Raw genomic sequence first — 21,741 nt, forward strand, 5'->3', positions numbered from 1 at the left:
CTCCATTAGAATCACCAGTTACCATAATACCATATCACTGAACTATAGGTGTAAACCCTCCAGGTCAATGACATAGGTGTTATATTGTGTAGTTTGCATGTTGGAAACAATCTGTTTGGTTGTGGTTAACAAGACCACAACCAACTAGAAGGTTGGAACCAAGAGCCGTGTTGCTTCGAAGCCACAGTATCCACCACAACCAGAGGCAGCTACAGATGTTACAAAGCTCTGCTGCTGTTGTGAAAAACAAGACCAAATGTGAGGAAATATGTGAAGATCACAACATCCTAAAGCCTAAAACTTATGTCACTGTTATTCTTACTATTGTCTCGTATTGCTCGTATGTTCAACTTTTTGGCCATCCATTTTAAACAAAATACAGCCATGTCTACAGTTTTATGGTGTGAAATAGTGTTGATATGACACAAAATAAACATTAGTTTATTTAATAGTATATATTGGGTTGTGTTGTTCTTAAATTTGTGAAAATAACATTTTTTTTTATTCTTTATAAATAGAGAACTGAAAAACCCCTAAACCATTTTAATTTGTGTTTTTGCTAATAATCATATAGTTCCCATAACTACCTCTAGGTCCCCAAGTCCACCAATTTCCTTGAACGCGTGTCTATGAACTGGCTCACCTCTGTGTCACCCCATGTGTCCTTGGAATTCTGCTCACACACACTCTGATATCACAACATGAGCTCAGATAAATGGAACAGGAGGACACAGAGAATAAAACACGGGGGTGAGAGAGAAAGAGAGAAGTAGAAAAACAATCACGCTGGCATACAGAACAGATGTGGTGGTTATTTTGATACCTATCCAAACACTTGGCAAGAGCACTCTTGTGATCACAGAATTGTTCAGAAGTGTTTAGAAAAAGATGGCAAAGAATTCAAGGTTTTAATTTGCCCCAAAACATCCGAGATCAGAAAACTGAAATGTGTATGTGTAAGTGTTTCCAACAGACGGTGGAGCCACAGGTATCTCTTTAGTCATTCATGTTACAGGGCAACATATGGTAGAGATAAGCGTCTGAGAGAAGAAGTGAGCAGAAGAGAAGAGAAGAGAAGAGAAGAGAAGCATTACCCCATCATCACTTCAGCATGCTGAGTTAAAAAAAAATGTCTTTTTACAATGGACATGATTATCACATCACGATCAGTTTTCTGATTATCTTATATGATGTTAAATGATGTTATATATGGTTAACACAGTTTACTTCGTTGTCCAAATACTAACATTAATGTGATTGCCAGTGGCAGTCTGGGGAAAAAATACAATGCGCCCTTTGCATTGGAATCTCCACTATGAGAAGAGCAAAAAAAAAAAAAGTGGATCCAAGAACAAGCTCTCCCATAGGATTACAAGATCAGAAAGGCACAGCTATGGTCAGTCTAATTTGTGCAAACTCTTTGTAGACTGTTTGCTAAAATGATTTGACGGCTGTTTAACAGTCCATCGCTGAAACACAGATTGATCCAATTAACTTTTCAGAAGTGTAAAAATCCCCTCATAACTGCTATGCAGCATTTTTGGTTTCAGATTTATATTTGCTGAGAAGGATACATTTCAGTATGATTTTAGCTAACACTGACAAAAACATCAGTCCCCTGTGAGTGTCCACTGCCCAAAAGCCCCACTGGTTACACTTGAAAACATGAAAAGATTTCAGTACTGAGGACATGGATGCATTTTTTTCGAAAATAGTAGATATCGATGCATCACACTAGTATATGAAGCAAAGCACAGTTTGCAGCCCATGTAGCAGAATAGCATAACAGCTGAGCAGACACCGGAGCAGGGTCACTGTCTTTACAGTAAGTTGCTAAACACTCACCAATTATTATTTTTGAAATAAATATATAAAGAAAACTGGCTGCCATAGCAATATCAGAGTTTTTGGTATCAGTATCAGCCCTAAAATCTTCTATCAATCAAAGTCTGTTCAGGTTGATAACTATGGATATAAATTAAAATATGAATTTTACCCGTCTCTGACTTGCTACCACTAAAGATTTATATTTAGAAACTAACTAATTTTTACGGTATTAGTATATGGTGCCAATAAAGGTTAAAGTTTGGGAAATCATGCCATCATGGCTTATATCAGGGGTATCCAGACTTCTTTTCAAGAGTGCCAGATTTATTAATGGAAAATCATTCAGGGGCCAACAATCATTTATTCCTTTTTCGAAACATAAAAATTATGGGGGTTTGGGGGTTTTTTTTTTAAACATTTATATATATATATTCAATAATACAGCAGTTGTCATTATGGTGATTAGGTGTTTTCAAGCCTGAACAAAATAAATGTACTTTTCATTCACGTATTTCATAACACAGTCTTTGATAAACACTCTCTGTGAAAGGTTTTTCAGCATGGTTGCTCTCTGATAGGGGATATGAATTAGCATATTTTGTCTGAAAGTGTCTCTTGACATTCAATTCCTTTTTTTCTTACTTTGCAAATTACGCAAACACAATTGTTTTGATTTTCAGTGAAAACGTACAGCATTGTAATTTCCATCTCTCCTGGAATACTCAAAAAGATGAAACTGATTGTTATATTTTAGCCCCCCTGCAACTCTGATAAAGATAAGAGGATGGATGGAGTGACAGCTATGTGAAAGTTGTTATAAATCCATTCAAGCTTTATGTTAAACAGACTCTAGATTTTGTTCAACACTCCAAAAAATAACTCTTCAAATGAACGTAAAATAATCATGGGAAGGATTTCCACATTAATCTATTACTTTCTGTTAGCATTAAGTATTTTTGTTGGACTAACTTCATTTGCATGGGTTGGGTCGACTCAATTAAATTAAGTTGGACTCAACTGGAGTAAATCAGTTGATTCATCATTATTTAATTAAATTGGTCCAACTCAAGTCCATAAATTCAAATAACAGAATTGCATAATGCTAAAATTAAAAAAATGTAATCACATGGAAATCCTTTTCATTATTTTTTTATGTTCATTGAAATAGTTATTTTTTGAGTGAAGGTCTAGCCTTCAGTATCTCTTTTTCAGAGGTGTCATGGCAGAAATTAGCCACAGGTGGTTACAACCAATGAGTGTAAAAAACCTTTATACAGTCATTGGTTGGAACATAGAGATCAGCTCAGATGTTCCTGCCACCATGAGATGAAGTGACAAGAGAAATTACTCTATAAATTCTGTTTGTTTTGGTAGGCCAATCAATAATACCTCTTAAGATGGGAGTGAGGTGTATGGTTAATGACAGAATGAAGGGTAACTAGATGTCTCTGACAGGTTTTTGTTTCCTACAAAAGCACACCACACCTCTAGGCTCTTACTTTATTTCTCAAGAAGACAATATTTCTTACATTTCTTGTGTAAATTCTGCAGTAAGATAGTGTCAGTAATGCATAGAAAACATGAATGTATATCCCTACACTTTGCTTTCCCTCTTGGTTGAAAAATAATAACTATATAATGCAATTAGTGTTAGTGGAATAAAATGTTCCTCTAGCAAGTTCTTAATACTTAGAACTTGCTGTATTTGGAGCCAACGAACTATTTTATCAATTTTTACTAAATGCTTTACGACAAACTGACTGACTGTTTCCACCACACATCCATTGTGAACAAATGTTTGATCAGCTGTTTATGAGTATGTGCGGCTGCTGACTGTAAAATGACTGGATTCCAATAGGTTACTGACGGACCCCAGAGGAAGATGATGACATCACTTTCAACCAATAGCAGGACAGAGACTGGGAGATAACTGGTAGCAGAGACAGAAAGAATAGAATGATGCAGATGGAAGAAAAAGATGGAGAGATGGAGTAGAGGAGCAATTTTAATTTCTGTTTTGCTGAACTCAGCAGCCACTGTCACTGAAGCACAAGGGAGAAGAAAAGGAATGGTGATGAACGAGTGAATGAAGAAAGTACATAAAAGTTCAAAAGGGAAGACAGAGGGAGACCGAAGAGCACTAAAAAATGCACAAAGAAATAAGATTATTTAAGGGCTCCAGTGTTGTAGATTGCTTGTTAGGCTGTGAGAGGCAACCAAATAATTTGATGCGAAAATGTGAGCAAAGATAACAAAGTAGTATGTCCTCATCTATGTGCAGTGTCTCTCTATGCTTTCATGCACACTGTTTTATATTCTGTCTAGCAAAATATTCTGTAACAGTTTAAGTGAACATGAGTCATCATTTCCAAAACAGACACTGCCCACTCTGTGCCATTGCACAGTGTTTGTGCGTTTGCATATATCCGAGCACTTCCATGTAATCATCATAAGCAACTACTTCAAACTCAGTTAAAAGCATAAAACACACATACCCAGAGGCCTCACACCAGAGATACTAGTACACATACAAAAGAAAGACGTTTGTCATTGTAATAAAATCTTGTCCTTTTTCAAAAAACACTACCACTTTTATACTTTTCACAGAAAGAACATTCTTAAACTCTAAAGTACTTTTGCACAGCTTATAATAGCTTTTAGTGAAATCCTCAGTTGATCCACTATCTCAAACAAGTTGTTTTAGCTGCACTAGGAAATAAACCGCAGGGTACACCAACAACCAAGCATCACTCTTGGTGTGTACCATTTGCAAGGGTGGCAATGGCAGGCTACTGGAGTGCCAATCTCTCTCTCTCTCCCTCTCTCTCTCTCTCTCTCTCTCCCTCTCTCTCTCTCTAGAGAGAGATAGATATAGATATATATTAAATGTTGTCACTCTTCAGGTGTGAAACACATGCTGGTACTCACAGATACAGAAGTTCCAGCACACACACAGTGTTACTGGGCCAACTCACTGAGCGCTGTGTGGGCACGGCAGAACCAGTCTGCTAAAAAAGGCTAGCTGTTACCATGGCAACTCTCAGGCCATGTACCAATCACAGGTCAACTTGATGAGGTAATGTTCCTAAACCCTTTCAGAGTAACTCAGACACGTATATGCTCACTTTGACTCTTATAAGAAAATACTGTACACGTGCAACATACCAAATAAAGCACACACAGCCAATCATGTCAGTTGGCAGGATCTGAGGATGTGGAATAATGTGAGAATTTCTGTACAATATACCACTCCCTGTTACATAATATTATTCCATAACTCATGCAACACAAATGCAGAACAGAGAAGGCAGAGTACTTCAGCAGCTTGGATATACTTCCTGCAGACTGATGTTTCACTGCCTCTGCAACGTACTGACCAGAACACCGTCCAACAAAAGTTTTATTTACTATTATCAGTTATTCAATTCAACTCAGTTTTGTTTTTATAGTGCCAAATCAGAACAAAAGTTGCCTAAAACCGCTTAATCTTCTAAGTTAAAGACCCTAAAATAACTCAGAGAAGCCGCAACAATCAGATGACCCCCCCTACAACCAAGTACTTTGGCGACAGTGAATTAATCTATATATCTACATATATGCATATACAGCTTGAATAGATTCATGATTAGTGAATAGATTAGTATACAAATATGGATAGAGGATTTGGATATAACCTTCAAACTGTCAAGACTTGCATATTTCCTGGTTAACCTTTGACGTTGTAGTAATAGGCCCACAACTTGCAGGAGGCGCCAGGCCCCACAGGCAGTAGGGGTCGGGTACAATGTGTGCTGGGCTGTGGCCAGGAGCGGAGGCCCTGGTGGACCGACCGAGACTTCAACGCTCATTGGGCAACAACAGGGGGACCTGAAGGGGCGTGATTGAGAGGAACGTGTTCAAGGATCTGAACCCGAGCTGATTTTTATTGTTGGACTTCTGTGCAAACCACAGTTTGTCCGTTAGTCAAACCTCAGATACAGGAGGAAAAATGCAGTTTATCAAAGGTTATTTTTTTAAATAGGGCAGCAGGGTGTTGCAGTGGTTAGCACTGTTGCCTCATAGTAAAAAGGTCCCAGGTTTCAATCCACCATCTGACCAAGGCCTTTCTGTATGTAGTTTGCATGCTCTCCCCGTGTCTGGATGGGTTCTCTCCGATAGCTTTCTCCACAGTCCAAAAACCTAAACCCACAGTTGGTGGGTTTAAGTTTATTGGTGGGGACCTGTCCAGGGTGCACCTTACATTTTGCCCTATGACAGCTGGGCTGCTCTTGTTGACGATACAGCCTTAAGGCTCAGGGGTAAAAAGTATCTTTACAGCCTTTGTAGTACAAAATACAATTTGGGGCTCTATTAATTGTCACATCTTCATGACAAAGGCACTGTGGCTAATAATTTGATTTATTCATAACTTAGCTTAGCAAGCCTTGAATGTTCAAATTGGTATTGTAGTTTCTGTTTTTTGGACCCTACTTCACAGAACTATGTAACAAATCTGTGTTGTACAGGCCATCCAAGAAGTTTGTTTTTTTAGTTTTGTTTAGTGAAATTCTAGTACTTTATTATTATTTTAGGTAATACTAATTAGTAGGCATGTATACCTGTGCACCCTTCAGTTTTTGTTGGTGCACCTCGTGGAACAAACTTGCTGACAACTGAGTACTCCACTCCATCATCCAAATATGGTCAATATGGTCTGCGAAACGCTAACATGGTGGTGTCCAAAAGGCAAACATTAAGGCTTCAAAATGTGGATTCCACAAGCCAACAGGTGACATTACATCAGCCACAGTGATTGTTTCTACACGGTCTATAACTAAAGAAAAACACTCATTCATTACATATTTTTCTATCTTTGCCTTGTATTTCTTCTGAGGGTGTAATTCAAAACCATAATCGAGAGAGAAAAAAAGATATTCCTGTGTGTGACGCTGAGGCATGGAGGAAGACAGTTTTTTCTTCCTTGTTGCCCTCCCACTCTCTCTCCATTGTTTCTCACATATACCACCCCTACGTGCCCTTCAATGTTCCATCCAAACCCTTCCTTTATGACTATTCACATGACCTCACACTCAGACGTCAACACAAATCTTCCCACAAGTTACCTTTTGATATATTTATATTCCATAAACTCTGTCCACCTCTGTTAGATCACATATCACACAGAACACAGTTATAGAGTGCATACAATGTCTGTCATTCAGCCCCTTTATGCTTTAACATATATCTGGGTGTGCATGTCAGGGCTTTGTTATTTATATGTCAGCTCTTTAATTCAATAATATGTGCATATCTTGGCCCCATGCTGATGGTCTAAAAGGGGCCAGGTTTCAGGTGTATGCGCATGGATCTGGAGACATGTATCTGGCAAGTTGTGTAAAGTGTTTTGAGTGCTCAGATAAATAACAAAAGTACTATATAAGAATCAGTCCATTTACTATGTTGCGTGGCTCAGCATCCAATGACCTCAGTCTTTTTAAATACTTTTGACAGTACGATGTATTACCTATTACTACCTATGTTTATAGCTTTGTGTGTGTGTGTGTGTTTAGTATTTCTTTTAAGACTTTAAGAAAGACAATAACAGATAACATAAATGATGAAAAATACATAATAGTGGTGTAGCATCATTAGTGCTAACCAGGTAGCATTATTACTGAAACACAAAAATTAGTTCCGCATCAATCCATAAAATGTATACATTTTTAAACAGTTTTAGAATTATCTTCATTCAAAATTTACTTTGTAAATTATATTACTAACATATAAAATTAGAGGGAGTGCACTCGATTAACCATTATCTTAATATTCTTCTTGTTATTATAATAAAAACAATATTTTAACAATAATAATTCCACGTAAATGTGCCAGAGAGTGGACATATGTTAGGGCAAAGTTCAGTCAGGTGAGAGTATGCTTTATATGACATCACACCATACTGGTAAGAACTAATGAAACATCTGTTTTTGAATCACCATCATAAGCATAAATAACAAAAAATAAGAATAAATGCCTCATATCCTCCTGGCCAGCTAGCTGCTACTGTGCTCCAACTGAGAGTGGAGTCTAGAGTGTAATTTTGTGAGTTCCCCTCCCCTTTCTCCCAAAATTAAAGTACAGAGCCAGAGCACTCCCTGGTGGTGCCAAAACTGAACTTCAAATACTACAATTTGGCAAACTTTTCTTTTTTTCCTGACTATCTACTTTACCTGGTTTTGGAGCTGCGTTTTCTGATGATCCACCTGTTGCTTGCAGATTATTGAAAATTAACCAAAGGAAGAACACATTTAATTTTAGCAAGAGTAGCTTTGTTTGAAAAGGTAAGAAATATAATTTCAGTTTCAATTAAGGGCACGAGCTAAAACAAATGTTTCATGTTGCTCTTTTTGTACACAAGAAGGCTTCACTTCGAAGCTTATTTGTCTGGTAACTTAATAGCTTTCAGGCAGTTACATATACAGTACAGTGAAAAAGCATTCGTGGCATATTTTGCACACACATACATGATTCAGATCGTCAAACACATTTTAATGTTAGATGACGGTAACCTTAGTAAATACAAAATAGTTTTTAAATGATGCTTTCATTTATTGAAAGAATAAAACTTTGCAAACCTCCATGGCCCTGTGTAAATGGCATGGTTTTTATTTAGTACTTTTCCACTCTACTTAAGCAGTCAAAGCACTTTATACAACATCCCTCATTCACACAAGCACTTTTTTTCTACGCTTTTTCTATCTAACATTCACACTCTGATGATTAAATAGGACAGCTACTTGGGGTTCAGCAAGGATACTTTGACATACAGACTACAGCAGCCAGTGATCAAACCACCAACCTTCCAATTAGTAGATGATCTGCTCTACTGAGCTATTGTTAGCAGGCAATTGCCCCTAAACCTAATAACTGTTTTACCCTTGGCAGCAAGATCTATTAGGCATCAGGTATTTGTGTTAGCAATAACTCTTTAATAACATCACTGTGGTGGAATTTTGGCCCACTCTGCACATTGGAGGGTTTTCCAGCATGAACGGTCTGTCATGCCAAAGCATCTTAATCAGACTTTGACTAGGCCACTCACAATCGTTTTTTCAGAGTCTTTCAGAGAAATTGCTGGTGTGTTTTCGATTATTTTCTTTGTGGGTAACCAAAGTTTAAGGGAATAAACTGATACTTGAGTTCCTAAGTTAAACTTATGTCTTGTGAGTTCACTGAATATTTCCCAAAAGTCTTGAGCAGGGGTGGGGAACTCCCGGCCTCAAGGTTTTAGCTATCACCCTGGGTCAACACACCTGAATGAAATGACTAGTTCATTAACAGTCCTCTGGAGAACTTGAAGACATTTTAAAGAGGTAATTTAACCATTTAAATCAGCTGTGTTGGATCAAGGACACACCTAAAATCTGCAGGACTCCGGCCCTTGAGGCCTGGAGTTCCCCTTGAGGTCTTGAGGATCATCAAGGCGTTTTTGGCAAATATGAGACAAGTCTTTATGTTCTTTTTTTGGTCAGCATAGGTTTTTATCACGGAAGTCAAAGATGGATCACATTTTTGCTCAGTTTCTTCCTCTCTCTTGATCTCCTGGATTAGTTGTGTTTCTACTCTTGGAGTAATCTTGGTACACCTGCCAATGCTAGGAAGGGGGGCAGATAGATTTGGATAGCTTTTTACCCATAATAAATTAAACCATCATTTAACAACTGCATTTTATATTTACGTAAGTTATATTTGTGTAACAATAAAATTAGTTTGATGACCTGAAAGTGTGACAAATATGTAAAAACCAAAGAAATCTGGAAGGAGCCAAATGCTTTTTCATGGCATTTTACATGTACCAGTTTGAATGCATTCAGGACCATTCTGAATAGAACAACCATGTTTGTGCAGTTATTGCTATGAGGTGTGGAACAAGAAGAGAAAAGTGACCTGTGTGAAGTCAGTGTTAAGTGAAACAAAAGAGGTGCCTGTAAGTCAATAATTCAATAATTATCTGAGCTGAAAGAACTAGGTAATAATGAGTTTAAAAAAACTATTTCTGCCCACACTGTTACAATGTACAGAAATCTACCTAATAAAAATAATTACTGGAACAACAGCTATTTACGTATACAGAATGGTAGATATACAATATATTATCAAGCAGTAAAAAGCACATTTTTGTTTATCATATTTTAACATTATTTTATGCAATTTAACCCTTTAAGACCTACAATAGAACCAAGTATGCCAGAGCTTACTTTATATTTTTACATGCTGTAGTGCCATTTTTCGGAGCATTTCAAGTTGCTATACATCAATACAACTGTTATAGCCCAAATTTTAATAATATGTATGCATTAAGTCCAAAGTAACTACAGAGGTTTATCCCTCAAAACTTTAAATACAAAAAAGTTGCAAAAAATAGTTTACAACAACAGGAAATTTATTTTGAGTGTCTTCATAATTTTATTTTTGAGATACACCAATTTTTATATACTGCAGAAAAAATGAAAAACAATCCTATAATGCAAATTTGCAAAGAAAACAGCATGTGCATCGAAATAAACTATTTAAAGCAGTGCAATTTGAGTTCTAAGCATCCCAGAAACTATTCAGAAAAGCATAAAGTCAAACATGACTTTTAAAAACACCAGTATAGCCTTATAAGGCCTACAAGTAAAAAAACTACATTTTCCGCGAAAATGACGTCACTTCCGGTTTTGGGCAGGTAATGGCGGACATGCAATAGTTCGCCTTGCGTCTATTTCAATGTAGGAAGTGTTATGAACAGCTGATCGGATCGGCAAAGCGTGTTTCTGGAATGTTATGTTTTTGTTCATGCAAGCGCTTTTTTATGCAATTTTTGCAAAGCTATATGTAGAAGGAAACCGTGACCTAGGGCAAGCTAATGGCATAAGATGTAAGTACAACTCCTCCAGTTTCATATGCAAAAAAAATTATTGCGCTAGCTTACGTGGTTCCAGTTCTACAGGAATTTAAAAATAGTTACGCAAAACGGAGCGTGCCCGCTCCGACCGGCTTTAAAGGGTTAAGCAAAGGTACCACCTGGAAGAAACCCATGCAAGGAGATGTACTCCAAATAAAAAGGCCCCTGCTGTGATTGGAACCAGGAACCTTCTTCATGTGAGACAGGAGTGCTAACTACTGAACCACTGTGCCACAGTTTGTATATGCCCAGGATATTTTCTGGTTTGCACTCTGATTTAATTCTCCTGTCTGCCTGTTACCTTCCTGTGTGGAGTTCACATCTTCTCCCTGTACCTGCATGGATTTCCTCCCACATTTAATAACTGCATGATAAATTAATTAATGACTTAATAATGTCAGAGTGTATCCAGGGTGTACCCTGTCTTCTTTCTATGACAGCTAGATTAGACTCCAGCCTAAGGACACAACATCCATACTTAAAAAGATACAACCCATGAGACAAGCTTTTGTACCCCTAAAGGCACAATAAGGTACTTAAAAGATAAAATAGGTATTTTTTTTTTTTACCAACCATTAGGTCTGTGATAGAAGCTCTTGGAGGATCCCCAGTTATCAGTAATTCAATTATTTCATTTCCCTCAGTTTAGTATTTCCACAACAGAATATTTAATGTGTGAACATCTTTCATGAAATGTTCCTTGAAATCAAAGATGTTGTTGCTGTGAATCTAAATGCTAAATATCCACACTGTAAGTAGTTGGTGCAGATTAAAGCCATGTATTTAAACACTTTATTCACACCGCATGCATGCAAGTAAGCTTTTCTGCATGACCAGAGCCTGTGAATATTACACTCACAGTGTTTGGATCACTGATCATGGACATACCTATGTATTACTCTGTGCTCACTGAACACAAGCAAGAAACGTCTGGTCATTTTTTTCTATTAGGAACTCTTAAGAAATACCCACAATCACCAGCAATGTTAAAATGGTATTAAATGCTATCAAGTGTAAAGGGCAGAATTTCTTTCTGCAAAATAAATAAATGAATAGCTCCTTTGTGTTTGGTGTTATAAAAGACAATACTCTAGAGCAGGTCATCAACTAATTCGGTTGGTCAAGTATCCATGGCAAGATTATGAAACCCAAGTTGCTCTCTGATGTGTTCACTGATGTGTGACTATAAGATAGAAACCACTGGGGTGTCGAAAAACGTGCTAGTGTGAATGGGTGAATGAAGCAAGCTGTATACAGCTGTGATGATGTCACAGGTCTGGAGTTTTTATTGCTGTCCCCTCTTAATTTAACTGTGAGTAACATGTTATGAAGCTTAACTTTAATCACAGCCAAACTGATTTACTCAGGAACAAATAAAACACTGAAATAAACCAAACATTAACATTTAGAAGTGATCTAAGTGACTTATATATCATTTTTAACCTCAGTAACGAAATCTCTATGAAACAAACAGGTGAGATGTTAGAACGCTTTTATTTTTATTTTGGTGGACACTCAAAAATTACAATAGACAGCTGCTGGGGTTTGGAAGAGAACTAAACAAATATTTAAAATATAATCTGATCATTTTGAAGCAGCCTTCAGAATATCCCCGTATTAACATGCTGTTTTCGTTCCCGGTGAAAATGTTTCATCAGTCTCCGACTGATGACATATCACAAGTACAAGAGAACGCAAGTACGCATAAGTACGCATATTGAGACAGGCCCTCTGTGTATTTAAGCCCTGTGTTTTCTTTGATCTGTGTTGTGGTCTCCCTCATCCTATGCTGTGTGTTCTGCCCGCCCGCCCGTCCACCTGCCTGCCTCCCTGCCTGCCTGCCTAGTTCAGCATTAAAGCTGTTTTGAGTTCACATTTTTGCCTCCAAGTGTCTGCACCTTGGGTCCACAGTTCCTGCCTGCACACAGCTCATGACACTGACATGTAAAGAGAATGATCACTGTCATTGTTGTATGACTTAAAATATTTCTATCATTTAGATATGAATGGTTAAGCAATATTTTCCTTAAATACTCTGACAAATCGGTCACATTCAGAGGCTGAGACTCAGCTCATTACCGCCTTATCTTGGATGTTTGATTGAACTGGCACCTCAAACTTTCTCCCACCCCAGCTGGTTGCAGCAGATGCACCCCCCCCCGAGCCTGGTTTTGCCGGAGGTTTCTTCCTGTTAAAAGGGAGTTTTTCCTTCCCACTGTCGCCAAAGTGCTTGCTCGTAAGGGGTCATTTGATTGTTGGGTTTTTCTTTGTATGTATTATTGTAGGGTCTACTTTACAATATAAAGTGCCTTGAGGGGACTGTTGTGATTTGGCGCTATATAAATAAGATTGAATTGAAATGTTTCTAGTCATAAAAAAAGCTTTCAGTAAATATTTACTGAATACATTATTATACATTATTTTTGCTTTAACATTTAACTTATTTTGAAAGGGTCCGTACCTGATTCTAGAGCCTGGCGGAGCTCTACAGGTCCACTGGATGCTGGTGGGGCTTGGTACAGAGAATCATTAAGACCTGGACAGCACACAAGTGGAAGAAGAGGAACGAAGTCAGTAGAGAAATGACTGTGTCAGACAGGAAAATATGATGTTCCTCTGGGCTAGGAAACAGTGATATACATTATATTATACAAATGATCAAGTCTGCTATTCAGGCTCCAGGCTAAATGTGGTGAATTGTGTGATATTTTTCATGCAGCCCTGTTGAATTATAACATTCTTCACCTGCTGCCCTCGGAAGACAGAACCATACCACATGTATTTATTATTTCTCATGTGGGAGAAGGTGGATTTATTTTTAAATAAGTGATGGAATGAAAAGATGGAGATTAATCTCACATCTCTAACCACAGAGCAGCAGTCAGGACATGGTTAGACTCATGAAAAGTAAAACCAGCCTGGCTCTCTGCAACATTTGAAAATAGGGCTCGGAGCATATTTAAAGCTCACTAATCATCATGTTGGATTTGTAGCCCAGAAACAGAAATGTACACATGCAGAAATGTACTCAGTGGTCACATGCTGAGTTATAGATTTGTGCAGCAGTGAGTCTTAAAGTCAGGTGTACATTTTGCAAAATGTGAACTCCTCTGTAAAATGAGACTTATTGTATTTTCTTCTTTATTTAATATATATAATTACCAAGAAAGAGCAATTACCATAACATATATAATTATGGTGGTATGGCTTCAAAATAATAATACCAATGTGTGTAGATACCTGGTAATAAATATGCTTGGTGCACAGTGATGTTGCTTTTTCTCTCACCATGTTTCTCGATGGCCTCGATGAGTCTCCAAACAATCACAGGTGCTGCTTCAGAAAGAAGTTCTGCCTCCACACCTGAGAGAGAAATAAAAGCCTTTATTATTGTTCTTGCCTGGAGATGATCAGACAACATTAACATAAGGATCATTTTAGTTCTAATTTTGATTTCATTTGCATAATAATTATAATTTGGAAAATAATTTACTACTGCCAAAAAAACTGCAAAAAGAGGGAAAAACATTGTTATAAGACTACTCCCGACATTTCTGAAGACTTGCTGAGCCCGACAACAAGAGGCATGGTTTTTCTTTACAATTTCTGCAATCCATCCATCTAGACTGATGGATCCAAGTGTGTATGTGTGCATTCATGTGTGTGCCCTCCAGGGAATGTGTACACACACATACACATACACAGAGAAACAAACACAGACAGCAGCATAAAGGCCTTGTAAATGTCAGTGATGAGTTCATACTCAAAACTTCACATGCCACAGCGTGATGACATTACAGGAAGGACACACACACACACACACACACACAGAGAAAAAATAGCAGCTTCTTTAGGCACATAAATACATACATGTTAAGTGGTAGTCTTTTAGTGCTAGCATACACAATATTAAAGAAAACTGAACACGTACACGACACATGAATACATCAATGTGTAACTACAGCATAAATAGCTACAGCAGAGCCTATGCTTGCACTGTACAGACAACCTCTGAGCATTTTTAAAAGGTTGGTTTATCATGCTGCACATATGCATGAAAAAGATGACTAACATTACTGAAGAAAGGGCAAAAAAACATGGTATCGTCTATAAACAGGGCTTCTTACTGAGATCTTGGTGAAGTACAATTAAAACACTGAAGACGTGTTGGTACTCAAAAGCAGAGTTTGAACAAATTAGCTTTAAGGAGCTGCTCTTATATTATCCATTATTATGCAGCCAATAAATCTTTCAACTAACTGAACATTCTTTTAAAATTATTGCCAACATTTAGGGCATCCAGGGGTCTGCTGGTAGAGCAGTCCACCTACAAATCGGATGATTGATGCATCAATTCTTCTGTGTGTGTGTCAGAGTATTGTTGTGCAAGATACTGAACACCTCAAGTGTTCCCCAGGGCATCCACTGTGAGTGTTGAAAACACCAGTGCATTTTTTTTCAAACAGTTATTCCCACAGAGATCACCTAACTTGAAAATAAAACTATAGTTAATAATAGCAGCTTGCACGAATGACCCAGGGTGGGGGTTTTATCCTTTTTTATTTATTTTTTAAGTGTTTTTATTCTTTTGGAGTATGATGTAGTATACTGTCCATGGGTACAATACATTTTAAAAAATCTTAATGGATCCAAGTTCCCTTTGTATTGTTTTTATTCACCAGTTTGGTGAGTTTTTATTGTTCATTCACCAGATCTTTGTTAATGACGCACAACAGTTTCTACAAATATTTCACCTTTAACCCTAACCCTTTACTGTTAATGTGTTTTCTCCTTTATTCGTCCTAGCTGCTCCTCAACTTGTCCCTATCCCTCCCTCTCTTTCATCCTCTTAATCAACTTTTCCCCACCTATCAATTCATGCCTAGTTGCTCTCTTCTGCCCACATACTCTTTCTCACCATATCGTTTTAGCTTAGCAGCTTCTGCCCTCCTTTGTTGTGATGGTCACACTTGTGTCCTATCATAGCACACACACACAGCCAAGTATTAGTCATGCTGAATTAAATGACACTTGTCTTTTAATGAAGTCAAACACACTTGCACAAAAAAATCATATTTAAAAACCTAACACACACTTAGTCATCGTGTTTACAGGTTTACAGACCTGCTATTTCCTGCACTGATTACGTTTATGTGAGCAGCCAGTTGAGTGTATTGTTTCAGATGTGTATGCATGTGTGGCTGTCAGTGTGAGCAATGACAAAGAATGCTGAGGAATTTCCGGAGATATCGGTCGTTAAATGCACAGTACTTTCATTAATGTCACTGTCGAAATGTATTACAAAGACAATAGCTCAGCCAGAGGACAGGAGAGGAGAGGACAATAGAAGAGAGGAGAGAAAAGAAAAGTGATAACAGAGGTAAAAATTAAAAAAAGAGGAGAGATGTAAAGAGCATGAGCAAAGAGAAAAATCAGAAAGAGATGGAAAAGAGGAGAGGAAAGAAGAAAGCAGCACAAAGTAGAAGTAAGAAGAAGGCAAGGAGGATGAGGGGAAAGTGAAAAAGAAGAGCACTGAAAAAACTGAATTCAACATGGATAAAAAGAGCAAAAAACAAAAGAGGGCAACCCCAAGAAGAGAAGAATCAGGGATTAAATAACTAACATAAGGACAAAAGCAAAGAGGACAAAAAGAGAAAGACAAGAGGACAGATCAGGGTGGATATTACATGCAGGGGATAGTGAGGTCACAAATGAGAAAAGAAGACAGATGACAGGAAAAATCAGAAGAGAACAAACAAGAAAGGAAAAAGTGAAGAAGTGAAGAGAAAAGCAAATGGACACAAAAGAGTAGAAAAAAAGAAGAAACGAAGAAGAACAGAAGAAAATGATGAAAGAAAGGGACAAAGAAGAAGAGACTGGAGGATGAAACTAAAGACAAAAGGAGAAGAGAGGAGAACAGTGAAGCTGACTCCATTCCTTCAGCTCTGCAGCAGATCACCCCACCCCACCCCCAGCCCCCACTAGAGAGTGGGTAGGGTGCTACAAACAAAGACTTACACAAACCTACAGACATGCAGTTGAAAGTCAGATAAACAGATAGAGATGAACCCCAAGAGAAGATTAACATGACTGTATGCACCAGTATAGTATGCACATCGTACAATGAGACAGAAAGACAGATGGATGGAGACACACACACACACACACACACACACACACACGGTCTGTCCACAGAGATGTTCTCTCATTAATACATTTTCCATTGTACTATACTGCATAAATCTGATACTATGGTACACACATACATATGTGGTCATACCCTCACAGCTACCAACAGCTGTGGTCCCAATCAGCAGTGTCTGAAAATGATTTATTGATCAGTAAAGCTGGCATTATGAAGTAGGACCAGAATCACTATTTCACGTTTCCATTCAAATTGAGAGTGCCCCCCAACCACCGACCCCACCCCACCCCACCCCACCACCACCCACACACACACACACACACACACACACACACACACACACAGAGGGAAAATCTGATCAAGATAAGAGAGTGGAGTTATAGAGCAAGATGCTTATATATCAGAGAAGCTGCTCTGTGCCTGTGGGAGCCTCTGGTAACTCATATACCAGGATCGGCCCTTTTGATGTATAATAAATCATGTTTAGGTCAAACACTTGCACGATGAGTATGAAATTCACTCATATTTGATGTTCACACACCAATATGTTTATGTTTTCATCCTAAGTCCCTGTGCAACATCTCAGATCTTTGTCCCTCTCAGATGGCGGTGCTGTGTTCAGTTCTGCAATAATATAGAGTGACACCAGGGGGCAGCTGACTCCAGACCTGACTGGACAGTCCTGTTCCTTTAATCGGAGAGCTACAGCAGAGGGAAGCCACATTTGGTTTGGAAAGGCTGTTTTGTTTCATCTCAGGAAGACAAGTTTAATCTGAGTCTTCAGGTAAAACTCACATGAGATGAGACAAACTATAATGTGCAATATGTGATCTACACAGCATGTGTACAGAAATACTGACACAGCATGTGCTTTTCTTTATCATAAATTAAACATTTCTTTATTATGAATCTTAATTTGGTCAAAGCTTGACTACTGAGACTTGAATTTATACTGTCAGTCTTTGCAGAGTTAAGATACAAATGCAAGACACAACAAGCAAACTTAATTAATAAAAGCCATTTATGACATTAATGGACAGTCTATAAGAAATGGAAGATCCAGCAGAATGCAGGAGACCATAAAAGGGAAACACTCTGTAAAGGATAACAGATAATGCAAAAAAGAAATATTTATACGCACACAGCAATCCGTTCAATGAACACAGCTGGGAAAATGAGGCACAGGTGAATGCAATCAGGGAAAATGACAAATAGGAAGTAAAACTAAAGACATGATGCAAGAAAGAAGCACTTATAGAGTGACAAATAAACACAAACACATAGCATCTTGACATTAAGGAGTACTGGGGGAGGCTATGGAATTAACTCAAAATATGAAACTCACAAATTATGACAATAAACGCTGATAACATTCAGTGCATCTCCTCACATGTGCTAAATCTTAAATAGTACACAGGAAAGGCATTTTTCTTTAGCAATATTATCAGCTAAGCAAAGTGAAAAATTCATCCTCTGTCTCCTCCTGACCAGTCCACCATGGCAGCATCTTAGTCAGGGGAACCCCCCCCCCTCCTCTCCTTCCAGGGACTCAGCTGAAAACCAATGCTATGAGGTTAGCTTATGATGGCTTACTATATGAGCATACTCAGAAAAACATTTATGCATATGCATATGTAAGGCAGTGACTGGAATAAGTCACAAGGTGTCACTGTTGAGCTGCATATACATTGTAGATTTTAGAAATTTTGACCATTTGTCCTCTACAGGACACCGTAGTTCAGATTTCTTGTTCGCGCGGGCGCCATCTTGGTTCAGTGTTTACTGTGAGTTGAAAAGGTAAGCACTGTCCGTGGTGTACTGCAACGGTTTTGTTTAAAAATAAGTGTTCCACTGTGTCAAATGGCGATTTGCTAAGTATATATTGTGTTTATTGAGATGTTCATGTACTGTCTGATGGGAGTACGAGGAGTTTGTGTGCATGTTTCATTCGGTAATATCTGCCGCGATTTCGGGTTACATTTCCGCTAGTTAGCAGAGTACTCATTCGGGCAAAGTAATGCAAGATGAAGCATTAGCTTTTCAGCAACAGTTCGCTGGTAATCCTGTTATGTTAGTTTTGTGTCATACTCATTCCTGAGACCGAGGAGTTTTGTAAAGAGATGATTATTTTTTGTGTAATGTGTTTTTTTTATATATTTGTTGTCGGCTTTCACTATGCTTTCACTATATAATCACATCCAGTGTTTACTGTGAGTTGAAAAGGGCCAGCAGCAGAGTTGGAGTGGTGTTTGCCCCAGCATTTGAATAAACGGCGCGGTCCGAGCCACAAATTGAACGCCTGTGTCCGACTGGTCTCTCTACGGTGCACCCCAATCCAACACAAAATTACACAACGCAGAGTCCGGGGTGTAGGGAGGCCCCTGCACTGGTTGGGTTACATCTTTGGTGCCGTGACCCGGATTTGTGGCACTTCGAGACCGAAGAGAAAGCAATGCCGACACCCCCCAGCTACGCTGCCGCAGCAAGAGGTGTTGCCATCTGATGGGGTACTGAACTAAGTTATAACTGCCTGTGTAGCTGTATTACTGGGACTTTCACCTCCCCAGGCATATCCTTTGAAAGTGAAATCTTGGGGTGGTTTCATTTGAGGGTTTTCTGTCATCAAAAAAAAAAAAAAAAAAAAAAAAAAAAAGAAAGACTCAGAGACTTGAATTGTAGCGAGAATGTTAAATGATGTTCCCTGTCTATATTGATAATCATTGAATACGGTGAAGCGATTGCTGCTGATTTGTGTTGTTCACAACCTCTGTGCGGAAGATAGAGTTGTTTAACTGCACTCTGAGTTTAATGCTGTTTTTTTTTGTGATTCTTTTTTGCGTTATGAGATGATAGTTGTCTACATCTGTGTTGTGTTCTATTTTACTAGAAAAGATTGTACTTTCTCACAGTTAAGCATACTACAAGTAACCCACACACATTTTCTGGTGCAGCTAAATTAGAGATACAGGACAGTGAAAATGATGAGAGACTATGCAGACACTCCAAAGAGGGCACAGCCTCACCTTTTGAATGAAGGGGCAACAGCTAGCGCCAGTACAGTGGACCAACAGTCATCAGTGAAGTCGAAGCTAGTCACCCAGTTCCCCAGCTTCACTGGCCAGCGGTTACAGTACCACAGCCCAATCAGGGACCTCACCGACTCTGGGCTGAGCACACAACAGACCCCACCACCAACTATGCTTTCACCCCAGACTGATCTTGGTGTGGCTCCGGCTCATGCACCACCAACGCCAGCCTATGGGGGCCAAATGCAGGTGCCCTCACACCTATCTGAAATTCACCCAAGTTCAGTGCCAACCAATCAGACAAGCCAGTCCAACCACAGCCCTCTAACTACAGCCCCTCCAGTGTTTCAACCAGATGTCCAGATAACTATGCCCCCTGCTCTTTCCCCTCAGGCCAGTGTCCATGGGCCCACTGCTACACCAGCATCCCATGTTGCCTCATATCCCAACTACCCAGCGGGCAAATTACCCAGCAGCCCACCCTGAACCAATCACTTAACACTCCTTACCCAACGATGACTGGCCCATTCAGCTCCCAAGCATACACCAGCTATCTGTATTCCACACCTGCCCCCAAGCCGCCATGCCAAGCCCCCTAACGCCGCAGGAGTGGGCATAATGAATAATCCCTTTGCAGCCAAGCAGACCCTTGAAAGTTCAAAGCATGGGCTGACCCCCGTCTGCCCCATATGCCACTAGCTGCTGTCCATGACTCTCGAGCTCCCCTCCACTCATCTGCTATAAGCTCCAACACTGTCATGCCCCCTATCGTGAATATGACCCATGGAGGTTTAATAGTCCCACCCGACACCCATGCCTCAATGCACGTACCAACCTCTGCCTCAGACCCCCAAGTTAGTGGACACCCTGGTATACCCCCCCAGCAGGTGCATACCTCTTTAAGTGCTCCTGGCGGGGCTGCAGCCAACGCTAACCCCCCACTAGCTGCCTACGGTGGTTTTATACAGACTCATCAAGTGAAAAATGTCCAAGCCTTCACTGGCAGTGCTGACAGCAAGGTGCTTGTAGAGGACTGGATTCGTGACATGCAATATCTTCTTGAAGCAATAGAGCTCCCCATTCACCTCCGTTTTTCCGGTGGTGGTGCCACCTAACTGGTGAGGCCCGAAAGCTGGTCCTGAATCTACCTCTCCATGACCAAACACCTGAAAGGGCATTCGAAGAACTGAGAGCGGAGTATGGCGACACACAGAGCTCCTCAGATCTACTAGCTGACTTCTATGAGCGTGTTCAGAGGTCTGGGGAGTCTGCCTGTTCATATGCTATAGCACTGGAGGCAACCCTGCGAGCCGTGGAAGAAAACCAAAGAGGAGGCAAGCCTTTCCCTGACCGTGACAGTAAACTCACCCGGCAGTTCATACGGGGACTTAATGATGAGGATGTGTATGCGAGGATCTCGCCAATGAAGTCCCGGCTTTTGAGTTTCCGTGAGCTGCAGGCTGAGCTTCGAAATTTAGCAAAAGAAACAAAGAGATTCCAGCCTCAAAACAAGTCAAAGAAGACTTATGCTCAGGTACAAGTGGCATCAGAGTGTAGTGTGAATGTGAAGGCAGAAAAGGCTAAACATTCATCAGAGTGGTCAGAGCTAGCAGAGATGGTCAAGAAGTTAGCATTGAGCCAGGAGGAGCAGATGGCCAAGTTGACCCACCTTGAATCGAGAATTAATGCTCCATCCTCTGCCACTCCACTGAGAGTCCGACCACCTCCTGGGGCTACAACACCAACACCAGTGGTCACATGCTACCGGTGTGGGAAGCAAGGACATATAGCCCGGGTTTGCAGAGCAGTGCTCCCAGGGC

General features: G+C 39.5%; 1 protein-coding gene across 1 annotated transcript in view; it reads right to left on the reverse strand.

Moving 5' to 3' along the window:
- Positions 1 to 21,741, reverse strand: part of LOC120434007 (phosphatidylinositol 3-kinase regulatory subunit alpha-like) — a 147,750-nt gene that overhangs the window by 75,884 nt on the left and 50,125 nt on the right. The window contains exons 2-3 of the mRNA XM_039601358.1: positions 14,039 to 14,113; positions 13,212 to 13,286 (exon numbers count right to left, since the gene is read on the reverse strand). Of these exons, the coding sequence (XP_039457292.1) occupies positions 13,212 to 13,286; positions 14,039 to 14,113 (150 nt within the window). The remainder of the gene's footprint in view (positions 1 to 13,211; positions 13,287 to 14,038; positions 14,114 to 21,741) is intronic.

This window comes from Oreochromis aureus, linkage group 17 (assembly GCF_013358895.1).
Source record: "Oreochromis aureus strain Israel breed Guangdong linkage group 17, ZZ_aureus, whole genome shotgun sequence".
Lineage (NCBI taxonomy): Eukaryota > Metazoa > Chordata > Actinopteri > Cichliformes > Cichlidae > Oreochromis > Oreochromis aureus.